General features: G+C 44.3%; 1 protein-coding gene across 1 annotated transcript in view; it reads right to left on the bottom strand.

Annotated features, from left to right (window-relative positions):
• The window catches only part of LOC144593200 (piezo-type mechanosensitive ion channel component 2-like), a 482,240-nt gene extending 458,100 nt beyond the window's left edge, over positions 1–24,140 (bottom strand). The window contains exon 1 of the mRNA XM_078398688.1: positions 24,077–24,140. Within this exon, the coding sequence (XP_078254814.1) occupies positions 24,077–24,140 (64 nt within the window). The remainder of the gene's footprint in view (positions 1–24,076) is intronic.
• Between the last annotated feature and the right edge of the window lie 1,932 nt (positions 24,141–26,072).

Genomic DNA, 26,072 nt, shown 5'->3' with positions numbered 1-26,072 from the left:
AGTCCCACCTGCCTGCGCTTGGCCCATATCCCTCTAAACCTGTCCTATCCATGTACCTGTCTAAATGTTTCTTAAGCGTTGCAATAGTCCCTGATGGTTGTAGTGAAGAAGTTGCTCCTGAGCCTGGACGTTACATGACGTTACATGACAGCTGTCTATATAAATATAATGCTCCTTTTCCTCGATCTAGTTTTATTGAAAACCACTTTACCTCCATATTCTTAGGTTAGCAACCCTGCTGACGGGCTAAGAATATTCTTATTTTTAAAAACAAAATTCCACCTGATCCTGGAAATTAAGCACTCAAGTGTTCATTACAAACTGCCTACTTTGCCAAATCAAAAAAAATCACTGTATCGCCTTACAGTCTATAGGAGTGGAAAACTAAATTGTTCTTCATTATATATTGCAGTATTACAGCTATATATTCTCCAACCTCTTAAGCAATATTTGGACAGCATCAATATGTCAGTGCAATGACAAAACTAAAATAATGGATGATTGATAACAATTGCATTTTGAAATTAAAAAAACATTTGCTTGTTGGCATTGCACTATTTATATGTTTCCAGGTAGGATAAGGTGGTTTGCTGCAAATAATTGCTTCTTGTCGATCCTTCACCTCTGCCCTTTGTAGCCTTTTGCAAATTATTTGCCCTCATTGGATTTTTGCTTCAACTGTGCAGTCATGGAACTATGTAGGAAAATAACTGCAGATGCTGGTACAAATCGAAGGTATCACAAAATGCTGGAGTAACTCTGCGGGTCAGGCAGCATCTCTGGAGAGAAGGAATGGGTGACGTTTCGGGTCGAGACCCTTCTTCAGACAGAGTCATGGAACTATGGTCAATTCTGACCATTTTCATTGCCCCTTCACAGGTACCTGACAGGTTCCACCATGGTCCACTAAATGGTCAATTGCCTCTGTAGGACATTATTGGGAAGTTGGCCACTACCAAGTCTATAAGGATACCCCGGCCATCTCAGGCAATGTTGGCTCAAAATGGGAAAATATAGAGCAAGTTTAACTTAGTTTTGCCACCTGCAAGAGGTACAGTGAAAAGCTTTTTTGTTTTATGCTATCCAGTCAGCGGAAAGACTATACATGCGTAGGAAGGAACTGCAGATGCTGGTTTACACAAAAGATATGCACAAAATGCTGGAGTAACTCAATGCGACAGGCAGAATCTCTACAGATGGAATTCCAGGATTCGATCCTGGCTAAAGGGCCTGTTTCCACACTGAGTATTTCTATTCCAAACTAAACATCTCTCCCTAATATAGACACTGGAGTGCTGGAGTAAGTCAGTGGGTCAGGCATTTCTGAAGAAAAAGGATGGGTGATGTTTCGGGTCAGATCCCCTTTTACCGACTGATACCCTGACTGATGGAAGGCCAATGTACCAAATGCCTTCTTGACCACCCTATGACGCCACTTTCATCTGTACTCCCAAATTCCTCCGCTCTATAATACTTTCCAGGGCCCTGCCATTCATTATGAAGGTCCTGCTCCAGTTTGACTTCCCAAAATGCACCACCTCACACTTATCTGCCCTAAACCCCACTAACCATTCCTCAGCCCACACCCAAATAATCAAGATCCTGCTGTGATTTTTGATTACCATTTTCACTTCTTACGTTACTACAAACTTTATTGTCATATTCAAGATGAATGATATATGTCGCCCAGAGATCAGAGAACTAGTCCATTCCCCTGGGCCTGATGGTCTGCATTCCAGTGTCCTCAGGGAGGTGGCTCTAGAAATAGTGGACGCATTGGTGATCATTTTCCAATGTTCAATAGATTCAGGATCAGTTCCTGTGGATTGGAGGGTAGCTAATGTTATTCCACTTTTCAAGAAAGGAGTGAGAGAAAAAACAGGGAATTACTGACCGGTTAGCCTGACATCGGTGGTGGGGAAGATGCTGGAGTCAATTATTAAAGAGGTAATAATGGTGCATTTGGATAGCAGGGGCCACAGTTTAAGAATAAGGGGTAGGCCATTTAGAACAGAGATGAGGAAAAACTTTTTCAGTCAGAGAGTTGTGAATCTGTGGAATTCTCGGCCTCAGTGGAGTGGAGGCCAATTCTCTGAATACATTCAAGAGAGAACTAGATAGAGCTCTTAAGGATAGCGGAGTCAGGGGGTATGGGAGAAAGCCGGAACGGGGTACTGATCGAGAATGATCAGCCATGATCACATTGAATGACAGTGCTGGCTCGAAGGGCTGAATGGCCTACTCCTGCACCTATTGTCTATTGTCTAAAAGGATAAGTCCAAGTCAGCATGCATTTATGAAAGGGAAATCATGCTTGACTAATCTTCTGGAATTTTTTGAGGATGTGACAAGTAAAATGGATGAAGGGGAGCCAGTGGATGTAGTGTATCTAGACATTCAAAAAGCCTTTGATAAGGTCCCGCACAGGAGATTGGTGACTAAAATTAGAGCACATGGTATTGGGGGTAGGGTGTTGAAATGGATAGATAATTGGTTGGCAGACAGGAACCAAAGAGTAGGAGTAAACTGGTACTTTTCAGAATGGCAGGCAGTGGCGAGTGGAGTGGCGCAAGGCTCGGTGTTGGGGCCGCAACTGTTTACCATATATATTAATGATTTGGAAGAGGGAATTAGAAGCAACACTAGCAAGTTTGCAGATGACACAAAGCTGGGTGGCAGTATAAACTGTGAAGAGGATGTTAGGAAGTTGCAGGGTGACCTGGACAGGTTGAGCGAGTGGGCAGATGCGTGGCAGATGCAGTATAATATAGATAAATGTGAGGTTATCCACTTTGGCGGCAAAAACAAGGAGGCAGATTATTATCTCAATGGTGTTAGGTTAGGTCAGGGGTAGGTGCAGCGAGACCTGGGTGTCCTTGTACACCAGTCACTGAAAGTTGGCGTGCAGGTACAGCAGGCAGTGAAGAAAGCTAATGGAATATTGGCCTTCATAACAAGAGGATTTCAGTGTAGGAGTAAACAGGTTCTTCTGCAGTTATATAAGGCCCTGGTAAGACCACATCTGGTGTATTGTGTACAGTTTGTCTCCTAATTTGAGGAAGGACATCCTTGTAATTGAGGCAGTACAACGTAGGTTCACGAGATTGATCCCTGGGATGGCGGGACTGTCATATGAGGAAAGATTGAAAAGACTAGGCTTGTATTCACTGGAGTTTAGAAGGATGAGAGGGGATCTTATAGAAACATATAAAATTATTTTAAAATTATAAAATTATACAAGCTAGATGCAGGAAAAATGTTCCCAATGTTGGGCGAGTCCAGAACCAGGGGTCACAGTCTTAGAATAAAGGAGAAGCCTTTTAAAACTGAGGTGAGAAGGAACTTTTTCATGCAGAGAGTTGTGAATTTGTGGAATTCTCTGCCACAGAGGGCAGTGGAAGCCAAATCATTGGATGGATTTAAGAGAGAGTTAGATATAGGGGTTAGTGGAATCTGGGGATTGGGGACGATCAGCCATGATCACAATGAATGGCGGTGCTGGTTCGAAGGGCCGAATGGCCTCCTCCTGCACCTATTTTCTATGTTTCTATGTTTAGTTTAATGATGCACTGTGGAAACAGGCCCTTCAGCCCACCGAGTCCGCGCCAGCCAGTGATCCCAGCCCACTAACACGATCCTACTAGGGACAATTTACAATTTTGCAGAAACCAATTAACCTACAAACTTGTACGTCTTTGGAGTGTGGTCGGAAACCAGAGCTCCCGGCGAAAACCCACGTGGTCACAGGGAGAATTAACAAACTCGGCACAGGATTGAATCAGGGTCTCTGGCTCTGTAAGGCAGCAACTCTGCCACTGCGGCACTGTGCCACCCTGATTAACAAAATTTAAATTAACTTAAATTGTTTGGTTTTTTTTAAACTGGCTCTTTATGGAAATACTTGTCTTTCTCGGGAGGAAGTCCAATGTCTGAAGAAGGGTCCCGACTCCAATCGTCACCCATCCTTTTGTCCAGAGATGCTGCCTGACCTACTGAGCAACACCAGCACTCTGCGTCCATCTCTGACAATGGGTTGTTTGCGGAAATCTGTTGGGAGCTTGAAGGTGATGAATTGCTCAGCACTTACTCCGGCTCATTCACTCATTAACCTTGCATCGGGGTCGGCAGAGCCTTAGATAATTTGTGGCAGCAGGCAGCAACTCACTGGCGGAGTGGGTAGTGGAGGCAGACGCTCACAACATTTAAAAAGCAGCTAAACAACCACTTGAATCACCCGTAGACACAAAACTGTGAATGCAATTAGCAATGGATAGATACTTGATGTTCAGTGTGGATCTGATAGACAGAGGGACACTTTCTCTGCTGCGTGACCTCTATGACCATCGCTTTACCAGCTGAAAGACTCAGCAATGTCTGATAATGGACGCTGTGATTTTAAATGAACAATTCCCCATTGCAACAGGAGATTATGAATTGACACTTTAATTCCTTGAGCACTCAAGTAGAGTCATGATAAAGTTTACATTTATTCCTATAAACCAGTGATAATGGATTTTAGATTGTGGCAAGGGATCTAATCATTCAAAAAATTAAAAAGGACGCGTACGAACACCGAAATTCAATTCATAACAGGCCTGTAAATGCTAGTCCTCCTGGACCTTTCAAGATTTCAAGAGATTTCAAGAGATTTCAAGATCAATTTATCTTATCTTGTTGATACTGCACCAACCGCCGTTGTTGGGCTATAAACGTGCAGTCCCTCGTGCATGCAGTTGCAGATTTTAAATTTAGTGTTTGCAAGCAACAGTTTAAAAGATTTACTATCAGCAGCAGATTTTATATGCAGTGACAAAGGATTCCAAACAGGAATGAGAGGGGATCTTATCGAAACGTATAAGATTATTAAGGGGTTGGACACGTTAGAGGCAGGAAACATGTTCCCAATGTTGGGGGAGTCCAGAACAAGGGGCCACAGTTTAAGAATAAGGGGTAGGCCATTTAGAACGGAGATGAGGAAAAACTTTTTCAGTCAGAGAGTTGTAAATCTGTGGAATTCTCTGCCTCAGAAGGGAGTGGAGGCCAATTCTCTGAATACATTCAAGAGAGAGCTAGATAGAGCTCTTAACGATAGCGGAGTCAGGGGGTATGGGGAGAAGGCAGGAACGGGGTACTGATTGAGAATGATCAGCCATGATCACATTGAATGGCGGTGCTGGCTGGAAGGGCCGAATGGCCTACTCCTGCACCTATTGTCTATTGGGTCTGGGGTACAGCGAATAGCGGAAACAGTCTTTGTTGGTCTGGATGGTTATATAATTCAAGGATTGGTTTAGTCGAGTTCCAGGTCTGTTGTTCCGACTGTATGAAAGATGGGCAATGTTGGATGGAGCTCATGAGTGGGTTTCTTTGTAGACTGCAGTGAGCCTGGATATTATACGGCATCTTTGGAGGGTGTCCCATTTGAGTTCATGAAGCATTTCCGTGACACTACTGGTCCTTCCATAGTCACCGGTTACAAACCTGGCAGCTCTTCTCTGGATCTTCTCAAGGTTGTTACTGTGGATCGCTTGGTAGGGATCACCAATGCACATGTACCAATTAAGGTGCAGTGAAATTTGAGTTACCTTGAATCTACAAGAAGTCGAGGTAGCCTGACCGAAATGTGTACAATACATGAAGGGTTTTAATAAATAGATGTGGGGATGATGTCTCCTCGCGTTGAGGTATCTTAAATAGGCTGAAGGGTAGGAAGGGGGAGGAGGGGAGGTGGGTGGTCCTCCATAGTCTTAAAATAAGTAGACTATTTAGGACTGAAGGGCTGTCGAGGCTCTAGGCTTGACTGCATTCAGAACAGAGTTCCACAGATATCTACACATTAAAGGAATCAATCGACGTGGAGATAGTGGTTGGAAATGGTGTTGAGGTAGATCACCCACAACCTTGTTAAACGTCTGAGCAAGTTGGAAGGACCAGCTGGCCCCTTTCTCATGATCCCCTACTTTTTATTTTTACACTTTGTTACAAAACAATTCAAACCAGCACGCTTGGATTTACAAGGCAGAATTAGCAAATGTATATTTGTGAAATCGTCTGCCTTCTTCTGGGCCTTGTTTAAATGTTAGAGATGTTATGGAAAGTTTATGGAGACATCAAGAAAAATTGTGGCTGATTTTTGTCTTACAGAAATTGAAATCATATGTTTTAATGAAAAGAATACATTGTAGTCTGATATAAGCCAGGTACTTTCATCTATATACTAAAACTCTCGTTTGTTATCTTGTTTGTGACTGAACTTCAGCCAAAACGCTACACGATAGCGCGACAATTGTAGGCCCACCTTACTCACTTGAGTGATAATGCAAGTAGTTTTATTGAAATCGGTGTTATATTTTTAAAGTTATTCACATTTTAACGTTTAAAAGGAGGGGAGGAGGAAGGGAGCAGGGAGGAGGGAGGGAGGGGGGAAGAGGGGAGTGGGGGAGAAGGGAGAGGGGAGGGGGGGTTGAGGAGAGAGGGGAGAGAACAGGGTGCTGCACCAATGCAGGAGAGGTTTGGGCCCAACGGGTCCACTTGGTCTAGTAACATTTAACAGTTAAGCGACAATTGGACACGTACATGGATATGTACATATGGACATGTATATGTATCTGGATAGGACAGGCTTATAGGGACCTGCCAAGCGCAGGCAGTTGGGATAGTGTTGTGCAGTGGGATGGCATGTTGGTCATCGTGGGCAAGTCATACAGTGTGGAAACAGGCCCTTTAGCCCACCGAGTCTGCACCAATCAGAGATAACTCGTACACTAGAACTATCCTAAGGACAACACTAGAACTAAGGACAATTTACAGAGGCCAATTAACGTACAAACCTGTATATCTCTGGAGTGTGGGTGGAAATTGGAGCACCCGGAGAAAACCACAGGGAGAATGTACAAACTCCGTACAGACAGCACCCGGGTCTCTGGCAGCAACTCTGCAGCTATGCCACTGTGCCACCCTCTGAACGTATCTCTGAACTACTCTAGTCTTACATTGCACTTGTGCTAAGAGCCACAATTGTGTGCCACTTCTCTTCCACACGTGAAATAAACGTTGACATAGCTATTGAGTTATTGCCATTTGTTATTGTTTTTTAGAGAATCTCGCGTCTTATAATGTGAGCATGGCATCCGAAAACATATTTAGCCATGGAATTGGAATGGACCATTTTATTTTGAATTAGGGCTAACATTTTCATGATCTAATTATAGTTAAACTTAAAGTAAACATATACGGCATAGTACAAACAATAAGCCTGCAATTCTAGTTTCATGGTGGGTGGCAATATTTTACTCTTATGTTAATGCTTTTTATAAATCCATCAGGTAAGGCAAATTTGCTGAAGTTCTATTTTGAATCGTAATTGGAACGAATGTCTGGTATTATAAATAATTTCATAATATAATGGTCCTGCTTTACGGCTCTTGCCAGAAAGAAGAGTCAGTCGGTGCACTGACAAAGACTTAACTGGTCAGCTGATGCATTTTAGACGTTGGTTCAATTTGCTGTCAGTAAAAATGAAAGGCAAATCATTCGATTTAATGGGCTTCTTGCTTTGAACACTTGGATTTGGCAGAATTATTAAATGAATTCAATTGAACAATGTTTAATATTCGGAAAGGAAGAAGCCAAGGTTAAGCTGACCTTTGGGTGAGAGTTAAGAAGAGCACAAGAATTGTGCACAAGACGTGTTGGTCAGTGTGGGCAAGTTGGGCCAAAGGGCCTGTTTCCATGACTCCAATTAAGACTCGGTTGTGTCGGAGGGATCCATCGTCTCATTTCCGAAGGAATATCATGGGCTCAACTCTCCTCTCCTGCCTGGTCCCCAAGGCCTCTGATTGAGAATGATCAGCCATGATCACATTGAATGGCGGTGCTGGCTCGAAGGGCCGAATGGCCTCCTCCTGCACCTATTGTCTATTGCCTGTTGATTTCCCCAAAAGTCCATCGCACCTTTGAATGAATTTGATGATTCAGCCTCCTCTGTGCGATCCAAAGAGCACTCCGAAGGTTCTCAACTCTGAATGGTCCAGTGTGTGTCTCCTCGGACCACAATTTGTAGATGGGACAGCGTAGACAAGGCATCTTGGATGGCATGGACAAATTGGGCCGAAGGGCCTGATTCCACGCTGCACGACTCTATAACTCTGTCGCTGATGCCTCACAAGATGGAAAGCATGGCCACTTCCTTGTGCCATAGAGAGCATTTCATTGGGATGCATCACAGCATGGTTTGGGAACAGCTCCATCCAAGGCCACAAGAAATTGCAGAAAATTGTGGAAGTGGTCTAGATCATCACACAAACCAACCTCCCTTCCACTGACCCCCATCTACACTTCTCGCTGCCTCGGCAAGGCCAGCAGCAAAATCAAGGAAAGTCTTACCCTCCCCCATCACTCCCTCGTCTCCCCCCCCAATCAGGCACGAATGGTACCGAAGAGTGAAAACGCACATCTCCAGATTCAGGGACAGTTTCTTCCCAGCTGTTGTCAGGCAACTGAACCATCCTATCAACGACTAGAGAGCAGTCCTGAGCTACCATCTACCTCTTTGGACTATCTTTAATTGGATTCTACTGGATTTTACCTTGCACTAAACTTTATTCCTTTTATCCTGTTTCAGTAGATTGTGGACGGCTTGATTGTGATCATGTATTATCTTTCCCCCGACTGGATAGACAATAGACAATAAATGCAGGAGGAGGCCATTCAGCCCTTCGAGCCAGCACCGCCATTCAATGTGATCATGGCTGATCATTCTCAATCAGTACCCTGTTCCTGCCTTCTCCCCATACCCCCTGACTCCGCTATCCTTAAGCGCTCTATCCAGCTCTCTCTTGAATGCATTCAGAGAATTGGCCTCCACTGCATTCTGAGGCAGAGAATTCCAGATTCACAACTCTCTGACTGAAAAAGGTTTTCCTCATCTCAGTTCTAAATGGCCTACCCCTTATTCTTAAACTGTGGCCCCTTGTTCTGGACTCCCCCAACATTGGGAACATGTTTCCTGCCTCTAACGTGTCCAACCCCTTAATAATCTTATACGTTTCGATAAGATCTCCTCTCATCCTTCTAAATTCCAGTGTATACAAGCCTAGTCGCTCCAGTCTTTCAACATATGATAGTCCCGCCCGGGAATTAACCTAGTAAACCTACACTGCACGCCCTCAATAGCAAGAATATCCTTCCTCAAATTTGGAGACCAAAACTGCACACAGTACTCTAGTTGCAGTCTCACTAGGGCCCTGTACAAGAAGGACCTCTTTGCTCCTATACTCAACTCATGGCGGGCAACAAAAAAGCTTTTCACTGTACCTCGGTACACGTGACAATAAACGAAACTAAATTATCCTAAACTAAATTATCCTAAGCAATGCGACCCAAAATAGAACATCTGAAAACTATGAGCTGAATGGTGTGCTCTGCCTACCTACTTTGTACGAAGGGTGGACACATCTCATACAATCCCACTACTACACCTGGGGAACACCCTCAAACAGCATGGGGAAGTTGTTCAAAGCTTCTATTAAACTGAAGTTCTTAGTTTCAAGATTTATTACTCAATCTTTGTACATCACCCAGGAATACGCAAGAACCTCACTAAATTATTCTACAACAGCAGCTGTAGAGTTGCTGCCTTAGAGCGCCAGAGACCCGGGTTCGATCCTGACTATGGGTGCTGTCGGCATGGACTTCGTACATTCTCCCTGTGGCCGCGCGGGTTTTTTCTGGGTGCTCTGCTTTCCTCCCACACTCCAAAGGTGTGCAAATTTGTAGGTTAATTGGCTTCTGTAAATTGTTCCAAGTGTGTAGGATACATGGGGATTGCTGGTCGGTGTGGAGAAAGAGGGCCGAATGGCCTGTTTCCACGCTGTATTTCTAAACTAAACCATATATTGGATGTTTACTACACTTTGCACACAATTTAAATATGTCAGGATGTTCTTCAAACTATAGATGAAGTCATAGAATCTGTGTAGAAGGAGAGATAATAGCAAATGAAAACAGACAAGTGGATGGAATTGCATTCCCTCCAATATGATTAACCGTAAACTCCAAATCGTTAACAGCTGGTTCTACTAAAACTACCATTAAAAATCCAGAGCAGGTTTAGCTGATAAGATTTCTACTTAATTATGGATCCCTTCATTTGTTGTACAGCTAACATTTTATTGGTATTTTCATACACATTTTGGACACTTTCTGCCATCTAGAGAGATATACATTGTGGAAACAGACCCTTCGGCCTGACAATTTGGGGTTGTTTTTGGTACTGCAGACACATAGCAAAGATGAATAATTTGAATAATACTAAAAAAGAATAATAATATTCTTTAAAGACTAAAATAGACAAAAAAAATCCTATTCTTTAATATTGATGTGCATCTTTTTTTTTTTTTTAAACGTAATAGTATTTATGTTAGCATAAAAAATCTTAGACTTTAGAGATCAGAATGGAAACTGGTCCTTTGGTCCACCGAGTCCACATCAACCAGAGATCACCCCATACATTAACACTATCCTACACTCGGGACCATTTACAATTTTACCAAAGCCAATTAACTGACAAACCTGCAGGTCTTTGGAATGTGGGAGGAAACCGAAGAACCCGGGGAAAACCGAATTGGACACAGGGAGAATGTACAATATCCGTACAGACGGCACTCGTAGTCTCTGGCACTGTGAAGCACTCGACCATTACACCACCCCGCCCCATACTGAAAAAAAATATTTTTCACAGTGACGTTCTCTCATAAATTCTGTACAAAATGGATTACATTTCTAATCTACAATAAATGCACAAACTTATCTATTTTCCATTCTGACAATATGTGGTTGTTTTTGGTACTATAGGCATGCAGCAAAGATAAATAATTTGAACAATTATAATAAAGAATAATAATATTCTTTAAAGATCAAAATAGACCCAAAAAAATCCAATTTTTGTTTATTTTAATATTGATGTATGTCTTTTTTTTTAAATGATAATAATATTCATGTTAGCTTCCAAATTTTGCTCTGGAAAGAAAATTTAGTAGCTGTCAGAGTGCATAATCACCAGTTGAGTATAATGAAAAAAAATCAACAAGAGCTAAGATTGACCCTTATAATAACTGAGCTGTTAACGATGCTCAAGCAAGATTCGAAAGCCAAGAATTATACAGCCACGTAAACAATAAGATTATTCTATGAGAGTTTCCACCAATATCCTGCATGCATTTTGCCAGCAATCTGACCAAATTTTTGTTGCCTGAATAGGTTTGGACAATTTCTAAACTTGTAAACTATGTTACGAATTAGCATTTCAATCCAGAGCCACAAGATCATGAATGAATCACATATAGTTTTGCAAAATGCCATGTCTTTGCACCTCAAGGGAAGGCTTGCATTTTAATGGCTAGGAAGGAACTGCAGATGCTGGTTTACACCGAAGATAGACACAAGATGCCGGAGTAACTCAGCGGGGCAGATAGCATCTCTGTGCAGAAGGAATGGGTGACATTATGGGTCGACACCCTTCTTCAGACTGAGGAAGGGTCTCAACCCGAAACGTCACCCATTTATACTCTCCAGAGATGCTGCCTACCCCGCTGAGTTACTCCAGCAGATTGCATTTCAATCTTCTCCTTCACATCCCCAGGCAATTTACAGTGGCACAGTGGCGCAGCAGCAGAGTCACTGCCTTACAGCGCCAGAGACCCGGGTTCGATCCTGACCATGGGTGCCTTCCTTTGTCCCGCCGCCTCTGACATCAGTCTGAAGAAGGGTCTCAACCCGAAACGTCACCCATTCCTTCTCTCCTGAGATGCTGCCTGACCTGCTGAGTTACTCCAGCATTTTGTGAAATAAATACCTTCGATTTGTACCAGCATCTGCAGTTATTTTCTTACACTGACCATGGGTGCTGTCTGTACAGAGTTTGTACGTTCTCCCTGTGACCACATGGGATTTCTCTGGGTGCTCCGGTTTCCACCCACACCTGCGGGTTTGTAGGTAAATTGGCTTCTGAAAATTCTTCCTAGTGTTTAGGATAGAACTAATGTGAACGGGTGACCGCTGGTTGGCACGGGCTCAGTGGGCCGACTGGCCTGCTTCCATGCTCTATCTCTAAACTAAACAGTCAATGAAGAATTTTTGAAGTGCAGTCACCGTTGTAGAGCAGGAAACACAGCTGCCAATTCTGCATCACAAGCTCCCACAGATAAAGACCTTTTTTAAAAAATTTACACAGTATGTCTTTCTTTATATTCAAGATTCACATGCAGAATGGCACATAGTGGATTCCTGGAAGAGGATAAAGTAAGAGCCAAGGTTTGGAGTAGGTCAGCTGCTGCCCAAAAAATATCACAAACTAAATCACTTAAGGTCAGCAAAAATAAAGTCTATACAGCATGAAAAAAGCAAGACCTTCAGCCCAACTTGTCCATGCTGAACAAGTTGGCATTCTCACTGATTCCATTTGCCATAGGACATAGGAGCAGAATTAGGCCATTCAGCCCATCATGGCTGATCTAATTTTCCCTCTCAACCCCATTCCCTTGCCTTCTCCCCGTAACGTATTTGGCCCATATAGGATTCTAAACCCTGCCAATTCATATATCTGTGCAATCTCTTTTGAAAGTCAGAATTGTACCCGCTCCTAGAGCTTCTTCTGGTAGTTCATTCTAGAATACCGACGACTCTCCGGGTGAAAAAGGTTGTCCCAAAGGTCCCACTAAATCACTCTCCTCTCAGCGCCTCCTCTCCTCCCAAACACTCGGATCTTAGAATTCTCTGCCGGGAAAAAGACTGAACATTGACTTTATTCATTCCCCTCGTCTATCTATCTAGAGACGTACAGGTTTGTAGGTTGATTGGCTTGGTAAAATTGAAAATTATAATTGTGAATGGAACAAGCCCACCGTGTCCTTGCTCACACTAGTTCCATGTTATCCCACTGCCCCGTCCACTCCTTACCCACTCAGGGTAATTTACAGAGGCCAATTAACCTACAAACACGCCTGTCTTTAGGATGTCGAAGGAAACCAGAGGCCCAATATAGTCACAGGGAGAACGTGCAAACTCCGTACCGACAGCACCCGAGGTCAGGATCGAACCGGGTCTCTGGCGCTGCGTGGCAACGCCTCTACAAGCTGCGCCACAGTGCAACCCTCATGTAAACTCCAATAATGTCATCCCCTCGACCTCCTACGCTCCAAAGAAACTTGCGCAGGTTTTCTCTGCACTTCTCTGTATCATGTATTCATTTCTAATGCATGTGCCGGTTTAAAAATACTCTTATTTTTACAAGAAAGATCACTCTCTCTCTCTTTTACACACAATGCATTTCTCACGCACAATGCTGGAGAAACTCAGCAGGGCAAGGTATAGGCAGACTAAAGTAGGGTCCCGACCTGAAACGTCTCCTTGTCCATTCCCCTCACAGATGCTGCCTGACTTGTTGAGTTTCTCCAGCCCTTCATGTTTTGCTCAAGATTCCTGCATCTACAGTTCCTTGAGACTGCATTGTACTACTCCACTGTGAAATCTACTCAAAGAATGCCTACTTTGAAAAAATTATTCTACAATCAATCTGATGATGGGTCCCGATCCAAAATGTCGCCTGTCCATTGCCTCCCCAGATGTTGCCTGGCCCGCTGAGTTCTTCCAGCACTGTGTGTTTTGACCATTTAATTGATTTCACTTATGGTTCAGTTTCGAAACTGTAAAGTCAGGACAATGTTGGGCCTGGATAGAGTGGATGTGGAGAGGATGTTTCCACTAGTGGGAGAGTCTAGGACGAGAGGCCACAGCCTCAGAATAAAAGGACGTGCCTTTAGAAAGAAGATGAGGAGGAATTTCTTTAGCCAGAGGGTGGTGAGTCTGTGGAATTCATTGCCACAGATTTCTGTGTAGGCCAAGTCAATGGATATTTTAATAGAAACATAGAAACATAGAAAATAGGTGCAGGAGTAGGCCATTCGGCCCTTCGAGCCTGCACCGCCATTCAATATGATCATGGCTGATCATCCAGCTCAATAGCCTGTACCTGCCTTCTCTCCATACCCCCTGATCCCTTTAACAAAAAGGGCCACATCTAACTCCCTCTTAAATATAGCCAATGAACTGGCCTCAACTACCTTCTGTGGCAGAGAATTCCACAGAATTTGATAGAATGTGGAGATTTGATAGGTTTCTTGATTAGTACGGGTGTCAGGGGTTATGGGGAGAAGCCAGAAGAATGGGGGTGAGAGGGAAAGACAGATCAGCCATGATTGAATGGCGGAGTAGACTTGATGAGAGATTCATCATCAATGGCCTACTTCTGGACCTACAACTAATGAACTTATGGACGTTAATTAGAGAAACACTCCATTAGACATGGAGCAAATGCCCAGTTTCAGACTGAATACCAGTCCGCACAGCCATTCACCTAATGTTACAGCAACCCCATGTTCTCAATAAATACATGTTCTCATTCATCAGTCATCACCTAAATGTGACCTGTATGTAAATATTAGTTATGCTACCTTGCGTGATAAGTTACTATGGTTATGTCACCCTGTGCAATGGAAAGAAAACCTGAAATTCCTTCAACCCAGTAGCCAAGAAATTTCAAGCACTCTGTGATTCCAACTCCCCCTTCAGATTATATTAATTTTGCATTGGAAAAAAATCGCATGAAACACAAATAAAAACTGGCACGGCATGGTCAACTTTGCACTGGGGCTTTGTTGATTTAGTTTAGTTTAGTTTAGAGATACAGCGGGGAAACAGGCCCTTCAGCCCACTGAGACCGTGCCGGCCAGCGATCCTCGCACGCTAACACTATCCTACACACACCAGGGACAATTTACAAGTATGCCAGGCTAATTAGCTTACAAACCTGTACGTCTTTGGAGTGTGGGAGGAAACCGGAGCTCCCTGAGAAAACCCACGCAGGTCATGGGGAGAATGTATAAATTCCATACAGACAGCACCCGTAGTCAGGATCGAACCCAGGTCTCTGGCGCTGTAAGGCAGCAAATCTACCCCTGCGCCACCGTGATGTCAACTCCAATCATTTACCTCTTTATTTAATTAATTGTAAGCATGGAGAAAGAGATAAAAAGGATGAAGAAAAAAATAAATAGAATGAATTGCATTCAACGATATGCAAAAGTCTGATGAAAGGCCACCTTAAACCACTCACTGTTTTTGTCTCCCCATACACATCCTGACCCAAATATCTCCAGTATTTTATGAATTAGCCAAATTGGCTGCAAACTATTGTAGTAGAAAGAAAGAATGGATTAAAAGAGAGAAAAAGACAAAACATATATTTTTTAAATTGAAATATATATATTTTTTAAATTTGGAACAAGTCAGTACGCCTAACAAATCATCTAGTCTTTAGAAGGGTCCCAAACAGAAATGTCACCATAGATAGGTACAAAATACTAGAGGAATTCAGCAGATCAGGCAGCATCTCTGAAGAACAAGGACTGGTGACTTTATGGGTCAGGACTCTTCTTCAGACGGATGGTAGTAGGGACCTGTCACCTGTCCGTGTGCTCCAGAGAAGCTGCCTGACCCGCTGAGTAACTCCAGCAAAAATAAAGACTCCTTGTTCCTTGTATCTACAAATCACCAACAGTCATTATTCAATAAATGACTAGGCCTAAATAGCTGAAGCAACATTAATTTGTGTAAATCCAGTGATGTTATGTCACATGGAGGTACAGGAGGAGAGAGTCGTGGTTTGTAGACAGTGGTCCAGTGCGGCACAAATCACCTCATAATCTGCAGCAGTTTGGAATCCTTGCTGTGCCATATTGTCAAAGATTGATGGGGTTATTTTTACATGAATATAATTTTTCACGCTGTGAACTCTTTACCGTTAATTCTGTAGAAACCTCTGGAACGTTAGAAGCCGAATCTAAATTACAACGCAAAACCAAAATAACTATTATGGTCAATTGTAAACTAGCTTAAACGAGAGGTTATCAAATTCAGAATCCTCAGGCTTTAGGAGTTTAAGAGTCAATGTCAATATGGCAAAAAGAGATATCTAGATTTGGTACATGACCAATTCAAGACTTCTTCAATTTTATACTGAACAATCATTCTGACGAACACCAGCGTTCTTTTCGGTCAGGTCTTTTTGAACAATTGGGTCCAAAGACTGGATCAGCATTTATGTGGGGCACCCTGGAAGGGCAAGACCATTTGCCAGACTTCTTCGGGACACAAGAGTTTGCAAACTAGAGTATAAAATTAATTGTTTGTAGGACAGTGATTGTGTTTTAAATTTCACATAGCTCAGTGTCCATGAAAGGATCCATTTAGGGGTGGCACGGTGGTGCAGTGATAGAGTTGCTGCCTTACAGCACCACAGACCCGGTTCGATCCTGACTACGGGTGCTGTCTGTAGGGAGTTTGCATGTTCTCCCTGTGACCGTATGGGAACCGGCGCACCTGGAGGAAACCCACGCAGGTCACAGGGAGGACGTACAAACTCCGTACAGACAGCACCCGTAAGCAGGATCGAACCCAGGTCTCTGGCGTTGTTTGCCACTCCACAGTTCTTTATTCCAGCTCACTTTGTTCTATGTGACAACCAGTTCACAATTCATGACAGTACATTTCCTCCAATACTTTGAATCATTAATTTATGCACCAACCTCTCATGTGGTACCTTGTCAAATGCCTTTTCAAAGTTTAAATATGTTACATCTGCAGATTCTCTTCTACCAGCCCTCCCTGTCAGAGTTGTACAACATAGAAAACCATGTGTAGGAAGCACTGCCTCAAAAAGATAGCCAGTATCAACAAAAAAACCAACACCACCCTGGGCACACTCTCATTTCACTCCTACCATCAGGAAGGTGGTACAAGAGCCTGAAAACCGTGACCACCAAGTTCAACAATAGCTTCCTCCCAGCGACCAACAGGCTCTTGATCACTGCTCAATGCGAACCTCAGCAACCATGAGCCATGAACCATGAGCCATGAACTTCTATGAAATGTCTGTCTTGTTGCACAATGGACTTTGGTTTTTTTTTCACGCGTCTATTATGGTTATTAGTTTATTGACATTTTTTAATTAATATACTGATTTTAATTAATATGCTTTTAGCTGTGTGTATTACGTTTATGGGCCTGTTAAGCTGCTACAAATAAGAAGTTCATTGTTTAGAAGTGTAGAAAGAAGGAACTGCAAATGCTGCTTTACCAAGGAAAGAGACAAAGTGCTGGAGTAACTCAACAGGTCAGGCAGCATCCTTGGAGAACATAGATAGGGTTCATGTTCATGTTAGGGTTCAAAACGTTTTTGGATTTGGGCCCTTTCATTGTCGGTACATTTGGCAATTAAACATACTTGATTCTTGACGTCTTGAACCATATCCTTCAGCTTTTATGTATTGCTCATAGAATTTGAGCAAATACCTTTCATTAAATCATGGTGACTAGGTTCAGAGATATCGGCTTCTCCAAATGATTCATTTTTTTCCTCTTTGGTTATTGACTCCAACATCTTGCTAACAATAGATGTTAAACTAACAAAGATATGATTTCCTGCTTTCTGCCCTTTCTGAACACAGGGGTCATATTGACCATTCTCCAATCTTCACCAAATCCCTCCTGGAGTTTGCAGCCCTCAATGGATCCAGTGCGTTTGCAGCTTAGTTCAAGTGGAGTGGCTCACACAAAAAGGGCCTGTCCCACTTAGGCGATTTTTTAGGCGACTGCCGGCGACTGTCATAGTCGCAGCAGGTCACCGAAAAACCGGAGACTGGACCCCCCTCCCCCCTCCCACAACAATGTCTACGAAAAGCTACAACAACCTACCAGCTAGTCAACGGCAAGTTACCGACAACCGGCGACTCAATCGTCGTGACTTAGGATGCCCACCTACGACCGTGCCTACGACAACCTATGACCACACAGGTGACAACCTACGACAACTGAAGTCAACCTACGTCCACCCGCGACAAGCTACGATCCTGTCGGCGACAACTGAAGAAATTCACGTCATTTTGGCCTCTGGTTTTGACGTCGGTACCTGTCGCCTGTTGACGTAGGCAGCCACCAATGGAACTCACCGAAGTCAGCACCGGCGACAACCTATGTCACCTGGCGACAACCTACGACAAGACCTACGTCAGGAGATGTCAAGCTACGATCATTGATGTCAAACCAACAGACGCCGAAATTTTTTTAACATTTCAAAATCCAGCGGCGACCAGAAAAACGCTAAGACTCTTTGGAGACGACCCACGACCGTACGAGCGACACCCCGGCGACCGTGTGGCAAAATCGCCTAAGTGGGACAGGGGCTTAAATGACTAGCTACCCCCTGCACAAGTAATGGCTTTAGCTAACAGGTCACACCCCAAGGTTTGAAGATACAAGGAACTGTAGATGCTGGAATCTTGAGCAAAACATAAAGTGCTGGATGAACTCAATGGGTCAGGCAGTATCTATGGAGGGAGTGTTGAAACAAAGAACTGCAAATGCTGGTTTATGCCAAAGATAACACAAAGCGCTGGAGTAACTCAGCGGGTCAGGCAGCATCTCTGGGGGAAAAGGATAGGTGACGTTTTGGGTCAGGACCCTTCTTCAGGCTCGAAATGTCATCTATCCTTTTTCTCCAGTGATGCTGCCTGACCCGCTATGTTACTCATCTCAAGCTTGGGCAAGAGAATCACCTTCAAGGTTTGTAGGTCAAGTTGGGACCCCCTGTCCTAGATCACCAGCTCGATCAGGAGAGCTCCCTGAATGCATGGGGTGGGTTGTGCTGGTCATAGGTAGACAAAGAAGGGTTGGAGTACAACCTTCCGAGATGCACCCCAACCCACACAACACCACCCCGTCCCAAACAAAACAGACATGGTGCTACAGTGGTAGAATAGCTGCCTTACAGCCCCAGAGACCCGGGTTCGATCCTGACTACAGGTGCTGTCTGTACGGAGGTAGTACGTTCTCCCCGTCACCTGCGTGGGTTTACTGTGGTTGCTCCGGTTTCCTCCCGCACTCCAAAGATGTAACAGTTTGTAGACTAATGGTAAAATTGTAAATTGTCCCCAGTGTGTGTAGGATAGTGCTAGTGCACAGAGTGATCTCTGATCGGCGCGGACTCGGTGAGCCGAAGGACCTGTTTCCACACTGTGTCTCTAAACTGAACTAAAAACTAAACGTCAAATGGCTAATGTGCCTCCTGTCTTTCTCAGTGTCTCAGTGTGGCAACACACACACCAATTTCTGAAGGCTCGCCTTGTTATCTGAAAAACCCTTTAAGAATAAAAATTGACACTCTCCTTCGAAAGCTACTGACAGTGAGAATTGCAATCAGAAGCTAGGGGCATAAGGGAGGGGAGGGGGGGGGGGGGGGGGGGGGAGGGGAGTGGAGGGGGTGTCAGGAGGAAGTAGAGTTTATTTGCACAAGAGGGCTGTCTGGATTTCTACCTGATGCATTCCAGCCAACCGCAAGTTAACGGAGGAAAGGAAGTTGCAACTGCACCACTTGAATTGCATCTTGACAGACATTTAAACATCCCATTGATCACAAAGCCTTTTCTAGGCTTTGACTCTTCCAGGTCATGGCTAACGCGAGGGTGAGACGCTGGAGCTAAAATATTTTCTATCAATTCCTTTTATTGCTACACTCCCATTGCCTCATCTAATTCAATTTAGACCGCCATTATCACCCCCATTACCTCATCTAAATGGGCGGCACTGTGATGTAGCGGTCGAGATGCTACCTTACAGCTCCAGAGACCCAAGTCAAATCCTCACTACAGGTGCTATCTCTATGGATTTTGTACGTTCTCCCTGTGACTGCGTGGGTTTTCTCCGGGTGCTCCGGTTTGCTCCCACACCTCATAGACGTACAGGTTTGTAGGTTGTGTAGGAAAATAACTGCAGATGCTGGTACAAATCGAAGGTATCACAAAAAGCTGGAGTAACTCAGCGGGTCAGGCAGCATCTCAGGAGAGAAGGAATGGGTGGCGTTTCGGGTCGAGACCTGAAACGTCTGAAGAAGGGTCTCGACCCGAAACGTCGCCCATTCCTTCTCTCCTGACATGCTGCCTGACCCGCTGAGTTATTCCAGATTTTTGTGATACCTCAGGTTTGTAGGTTAATTGGTTTGGCAAAATTATAAATTGTCTCTAGTGTATAGGATAGTGTTAGTGTGCGGGGATTGCTGGTCGGCATGGCTGTGGTGGGCTGAAGGTTCTGTTTCCACACTGTATCTCTAAACTGAACTAAAGCTACAGCCAAGGCACCTTACATATTCTTCGCTGCTTCAATAACTTTCAATTCCTAGACCCCCATCGCCTCATCTAACCCATAGTCTGAAGAAGGGTCTCGACCCGAAACGTCACCCATTCCTTCTCTCCAGAGATGCTGCCTGTCCCGCTGAGTTACTCCAGCATTTTGTGTCTACCTCATCTCACCCCACCTATATCCTAGATATAGGATCACAGCCTCAGAATAAAAGGACATACCTTCAAAATGTAGTTCCTTTAGAGATACAGTGTGGAAACAGGCCCTTCGGCCCACCGACCAACAATCACCCAAACACTAGTTCTATCCTACACACTAGGGATAATTTACAGAAGCTAATTAATCTACAAACCTGCACATCTTTGGAATGTGGGTGAAAACTGGAGCACCCGGAGAAAACCTACATGGTCAAAAGGAGAACATACAAACACTGCAGAGAAAGCACCATGGTTAGGATCGAATCCGGATCGCTGGCGCTGTACTGCTCTACTGCTGTGCCACCTTGCCACCTTAAAAATGGAGACGAGGCATTCAGTGCTTCCGATGGCCATGGAGAGCAAGTCATTAGATATTTAAGCAGAGATTGATAGCTTCTTGATTAGTACGGGTGTCAAAGGTTACAGGGAGAAGACAGGAAAATGGGGTTGGGAGGGAAAACTAATACGGCCATAATTGAATGGCGGAGTAGAAGCGATGGGCTGAATGGCCTAATTCTGATCCTATGTCTTATGAAGACACCTCACAGTCTCTTCAACACCTTTCACCATCCGTCGCGGCCTGAAATAGGCCGTGGGATTTTCTCCGGCGGGGGCTTCAATGTCGGGAGCCTCGACCGTCCCGACGTGCAGCGGCAGCGTCTTCGCCCGCCCCGGATTGCGGGGCTTGGGTCGGCCCGCTGTGGACCTTTCGCCATCCTGCGCGGCCTGGAACGTGGCAACTTCAACAGCCTGACCGCGGGAGAAGATTGCAGGGGAAGAGAAAAGACATTCTGGCCTTCCATCACAGTGAGGAGGTGACTGGAGGAGACTCACTGTGATGGACGTTTCTTTTTTTTTTTTTGTGTTGGTTTGTGATTGTGTGTGAAATTGTTTATTTTTATTGCTCTTATTGCTGGACTGTGGGTAACCTTTCGTTCCACTGCACATCTTGTATGTGTATGTGACAAATAAACTTGTCTTGACTTGAAGTTTCAATTCCTAGCCCCCCTTCCCCCACTATCAGTCAGAAGAAAGGTCCTGACCCGAAACGTCACTTATCCATGTCCTCCATAGTTGCTGCCTGTCCCGCTGAGTTACTCCAACATTTTGTGTCTTTTCTTGGTAAACCAACATCTGCAATTTGTGTTCTACACATTCTATCCGGACAAGACAACTTGAATATTTCAGTGAAACGCTCATTCAAAAAGTGGATTGATGCCGAATGTCATGTTTACCTCAACTCAACTGCGAACTCAGTTTGAACCAGATTCAAGTCGCACCCCAGATACAGGAGCTACAAGTCGTGGCTGACCTGGCCCAGTGTGGGTGGAGCACTACACTGTCAGAGATACTACCTTCATACGATCCTGCGTAAATATCCAAGAAACCGTTTGGAAATATGGTCAGATTTTTCGCTCAACAAATGTCACCAAAATTTAAGGAACTGTAGATGCTGGAATCTTCAACAAAATAGAAATTGCTGGGGGAACTCAATGAGTCAGGCAGCATCTGTGGAGGGAATGGATAGTTTAGTATATTGTCACGTGTACCAAGGTAGAGTGTAAAGTGAAAGGCTTGACAAGGTACAGGTCACGTGAAAGGCTTTTGTTGCGTGCTAACCAGTCCGCGGAAAGACCGTACATGGTTACAATCAAGCCGTCCACAGTGTACATTTACATGATTAAGGTAATAACTAACGTTGAGTGCAAGTTTCGGGTCGGGACACCTTCTGCAGAAAACAAGTGTACTTCCTCTGAATGCTCTCCAGAGATGCTGCCTGACCAGCTGAGTTACTCCAACATTTGGTGTCTTTTCTTGGTAAACCAACATCTGCAATTCCTTGTTTCTACGCATATTTTGTTAATTAATGGGATCTTGTGCTGTGAAATTAGCTCCCACGTTACAAAATATTTTCAAAAATATTTTGCTGGTGGTACTACCCTAAGAAATTCATCTTCATAAAGTTATAGGAACAGGATTGGCCCACTCGTCCCATCAAGTCTACTGTGTCATTCAATCGCGGCTGATCTATCTTTCCCTCTCAACCCCATTCTCCTGCCTTCTCCCCATAACCCCAACGACACCCTAAATAATCAAGAATCTGTCAATCTGCGCCTTCAAAATATCCATTGACCTGGCCTGCACTGCCTTCTGCTCTATTAGATGGTGTTATAGGCGCTACGTAAGTGTTAAGTGATCACACGTTTGTCTGAAGAAGGGGTCTCGACCCGAAACCTGAGTCTGAAGAAGGGTCTCGACCAGAAACGTCACCCATTCCTTCTCTCCTGAGATGCTGCCTGACCTGTTGAGTTACTCCAGCATTTTGTGAAACATAGAAACATAGTGCAGGAGGAGGCCATTTGGCCCTTCGAACCTGCACCGCCATTCATTGTGATCATGGCTGATTATCCACAATCAGTAACCCTCTGCCTCCTTCTCCCCATACCCCCTGATCCCACTAGCCCCTAGAGCCCTATCTAACTATCGAATGAATCGACTGGGCTTGCACTCACTGGAATTACAAGGATGAGAGGGGATCTTATAGATGAGAGGGGATTTTATTATCTTAGAGCTCTATCTCTATCCCATTCCTTCTCTCCCGAGATGCTGCCCGACCTGCTGAGTTACTCCAGCACTTTGTGAATAATGAGCTCTATCTGACTCTCTTTTAAATTCACCCAGTCAATTGGCCTAAACTACCTCCGATTTGTACCTGAATAAATACCTCCGATTTGTACCAGCATCTGCAGTTATTTCCTTACATTTTTAAATCGGGGCTTGCAATCAGAGTGGCGTAGAGAAAATATAACATCTGGAATTGAGTCGGGTTGCAAACAGCGTTCACGCCTGCCTCCCCCTTCGCCCCGGCGGCTGGGCTTCAAGTGTAGACTTCGCGGCCGCATTGGCCGCAACTGACAAGCCGGTTCAGTGCAGTGGTTTGCATGGCAGCTCTCTACAACCGGCCCGCTGTTTCACCCCAACCCCGGACCAAGGAACCAGCCTGCACCGCAGACGATCACCGACTCCCATCCCATTGCCAGCGCTCATTAAACCCAGGCGCATTTCAACTTGCAACACAGACGGTCACAACTTCACGTTCAATTTCAAGTCTGCTTTTAGGCTGCCCATGTTTTCTCTCCCCCGCTTCTTCCCCGGCATGTGTCACTTGGGGGGAAAAAATCTTATTCGAACTCTTCCTTCCCGACCTGCCGAATGAGATGATGGGCTGTTCGTGTGAATCTGCCTTGAAGGAGCGGTGGTAAACGCAGTTATGGTGCAGTTTTTGTTCATCTCCAGGCGAAATCTCAATTGGGTTGGTTTTTTTTAAAACAGCGACAGATACGGACAAAACAAATACACCTGATCGATCACAACCTTGCGTGCAGTAATTTCAAAATTCCCTTATTGCATTTCAACCTCGCATTTATTTGAAAAAAAAACAAAAAACAATCGCTGCAAAACAACGCATCCTTTGGGAAAGTTTGCATTTTCGGAGAGGAAATGTAAAACAGAAGGGGAGGTTATTATTTTAAAAACAACACATCACAGATATTTCCGTTTTGTAGGGTCTGGTCAAAAAAAATAATAACGCAGATGTAAAGAAAGGGTATTAATCCAGAGTCACTTACCGGCAACTAAACAGACGGGAAGAAGTAGTCTAAAGATCAGACCACACATCACCTCTGATGCCATTGTGAGAGCAAGTTCTCTTAAACCAGCCGAGGGGAGGTCAAATAGTTAGTTCTGAGCTGCCCGCGGTCTATCATTCGCAAACAAGAAAATCCATCCACTCCGGCCCGATCCTCCGCCGGCTTTCACGGCGACCTGTTCATGTTGTGTTTTGTTGCTGTCTGAAGTTGTCTCGGTGTTAGCGCTCCAGTCGCGGGGCTGGTCGCGTCGCCTCTACATCTTTGACTGGTAGAGAGAGAGAGAGAGAGAGTCCAATTTGTTGTTGTTGGTGGTGTTTGTTCACAACTGGATTCCTGGAGGTCTCGACATTTGTCCTGTGTGTGTGTGTGTGTGTGTGTGTGTGTGTGTGTGTGTGTTTTGTTAATTAACTGGGAGGAGCAATTGGTGTCGAATTGATGCCGGTAGCCGGTAACGTTCGGGTCCCGGGAAACGATCCGGTGGCGAGTTATGTATCTGGAGAAGGCGCCTAGCTTCAAGCTGCTCCGCTGTTAAATCCTTCACCCAAGATGACTCATCAGAGCCGGGCAGTTTCAGTGATGTTACCCCGGCCTTTCTGTCAATGTTTTGTGTACGAATATTCACAGTCGCTTGTGATTCCCGGTGGCCAGTTTATTGGTTACTGTGTGGATCCCTTGATTTTCACAGAAGAGAATCGATTTCTGTTTTTTTTCGTTTCAGCAACACGTCTTCTGTCCGCTCTCGGGATTCGTGCTGAGACTCTGTGTTTTAATTCCCGCTGGTTAACTGGGTTGGAGAAAAAGGCAGCCCTTGGCGCTGGCTACTGATGATCAGCGGCCGCTCGCCTCTCGCCTCTCCACTGCGAACCACACTCCACCTTCAATGAAAGTCTTGACATAACACCGCCCCTCTCTCCCTCCCTCTCCCTCTCTCCCCCTCTCTCCCACCCTCCCTGATCGACGTGCCGATTCGACCATTCACAAATCGAGGAAGCGGCATGCATGCATGTGGAAAGGAACAAAATCTCGCAATCCGACCAGCCCGGCGAGTTGTGGCTTGGGGTTTAAAAAATGATTTTGAGAACTCCCTCATTTATTATGTAGGAAGGAATGGCATATGCGGGTTTAAACCGAAGACAGACACAAAACGCTGGAGTAACTCGGTGGGGCAGGCAGTATCTCTGGAGAGAGGGATAGAAAGTGTACGAAGAGTCAGCCTGAAGAAGGGTCTCGACCAGAAACGTCACCCATTCCTTCTCTCCAGAGATGCTGCCTGACCCGCTGAGTTACTCCAACATTTTGTGTACATCTGCCCTCGCTTATTAGATTAATCTGTAAAACTACTATTCCAACATAAACGTTTATAAAACCCAGATTTTAAAAAGCAAAAATACAGTAGAACATTTATTCCAGCTGTTTTAAATTCTTATGTCTTGATTAGAAACACCTTCAACTTTTTTTTTGTCAACTAACATTTATTACCTTGTTTCAATTAAATAAGGCGCGTCCCAAGTCTATGGAATAGAACTGCATTTACAGTTCCTATGAAATACTGTTGCATTTCGTTGCAATGAATGTGCACGATGCATTTTACCGTTGATGAAGGGAATTTAATTCGTTAACTAAGAGGTGTACCGTGAAAGAAAATATATACAGATAACATACATTAGAAAATAATAATCACAAAAGTAAAAGATTAAATATAGTAACTCGCTCAAGTGTTATTGATAAAAAGCTGTAGCAACTCGCTATAAAGGATCTGTTCACAAAATATAACGCGTCGGTAGTAAAAGAAAGGGGAAAAAACAGGCTTGTGAAATAAAAGTGTCCCCACCTGAAACATCACCTATCCTTTTTTTCTCCAGAGATGCTGCCTGACCCGCTGCAAAACTTTGTGTCTATCTTTGGAATAAACCAGCACCTGGCGTTCTTTGTTTCTACATTTTGCCTGCTCTATTATGAAATCTCCTCAAAGTAT

This window comes from Rhinoraja longicauda, chromosome 4 (assembly GCF_053455715.1).
Source record: "Rhinoraja longicauda isolate Sanriku21f chromosome 4, sRhiLon1.1, whole genome shotgun sequence".
Classification (NCBI taxonomy): Eukaryota; Metazoa; Chordata; class Chondrichthyes; order Rajiformes; family Arhynchobatidae; genus Rhinoraja; species Rhinoraja longicauda.
The sequence above is the reverse complement of the archived record's forward strand: the minus strand, read 5'-3'. Positions and strand labels throughout refer to the sequence as shown.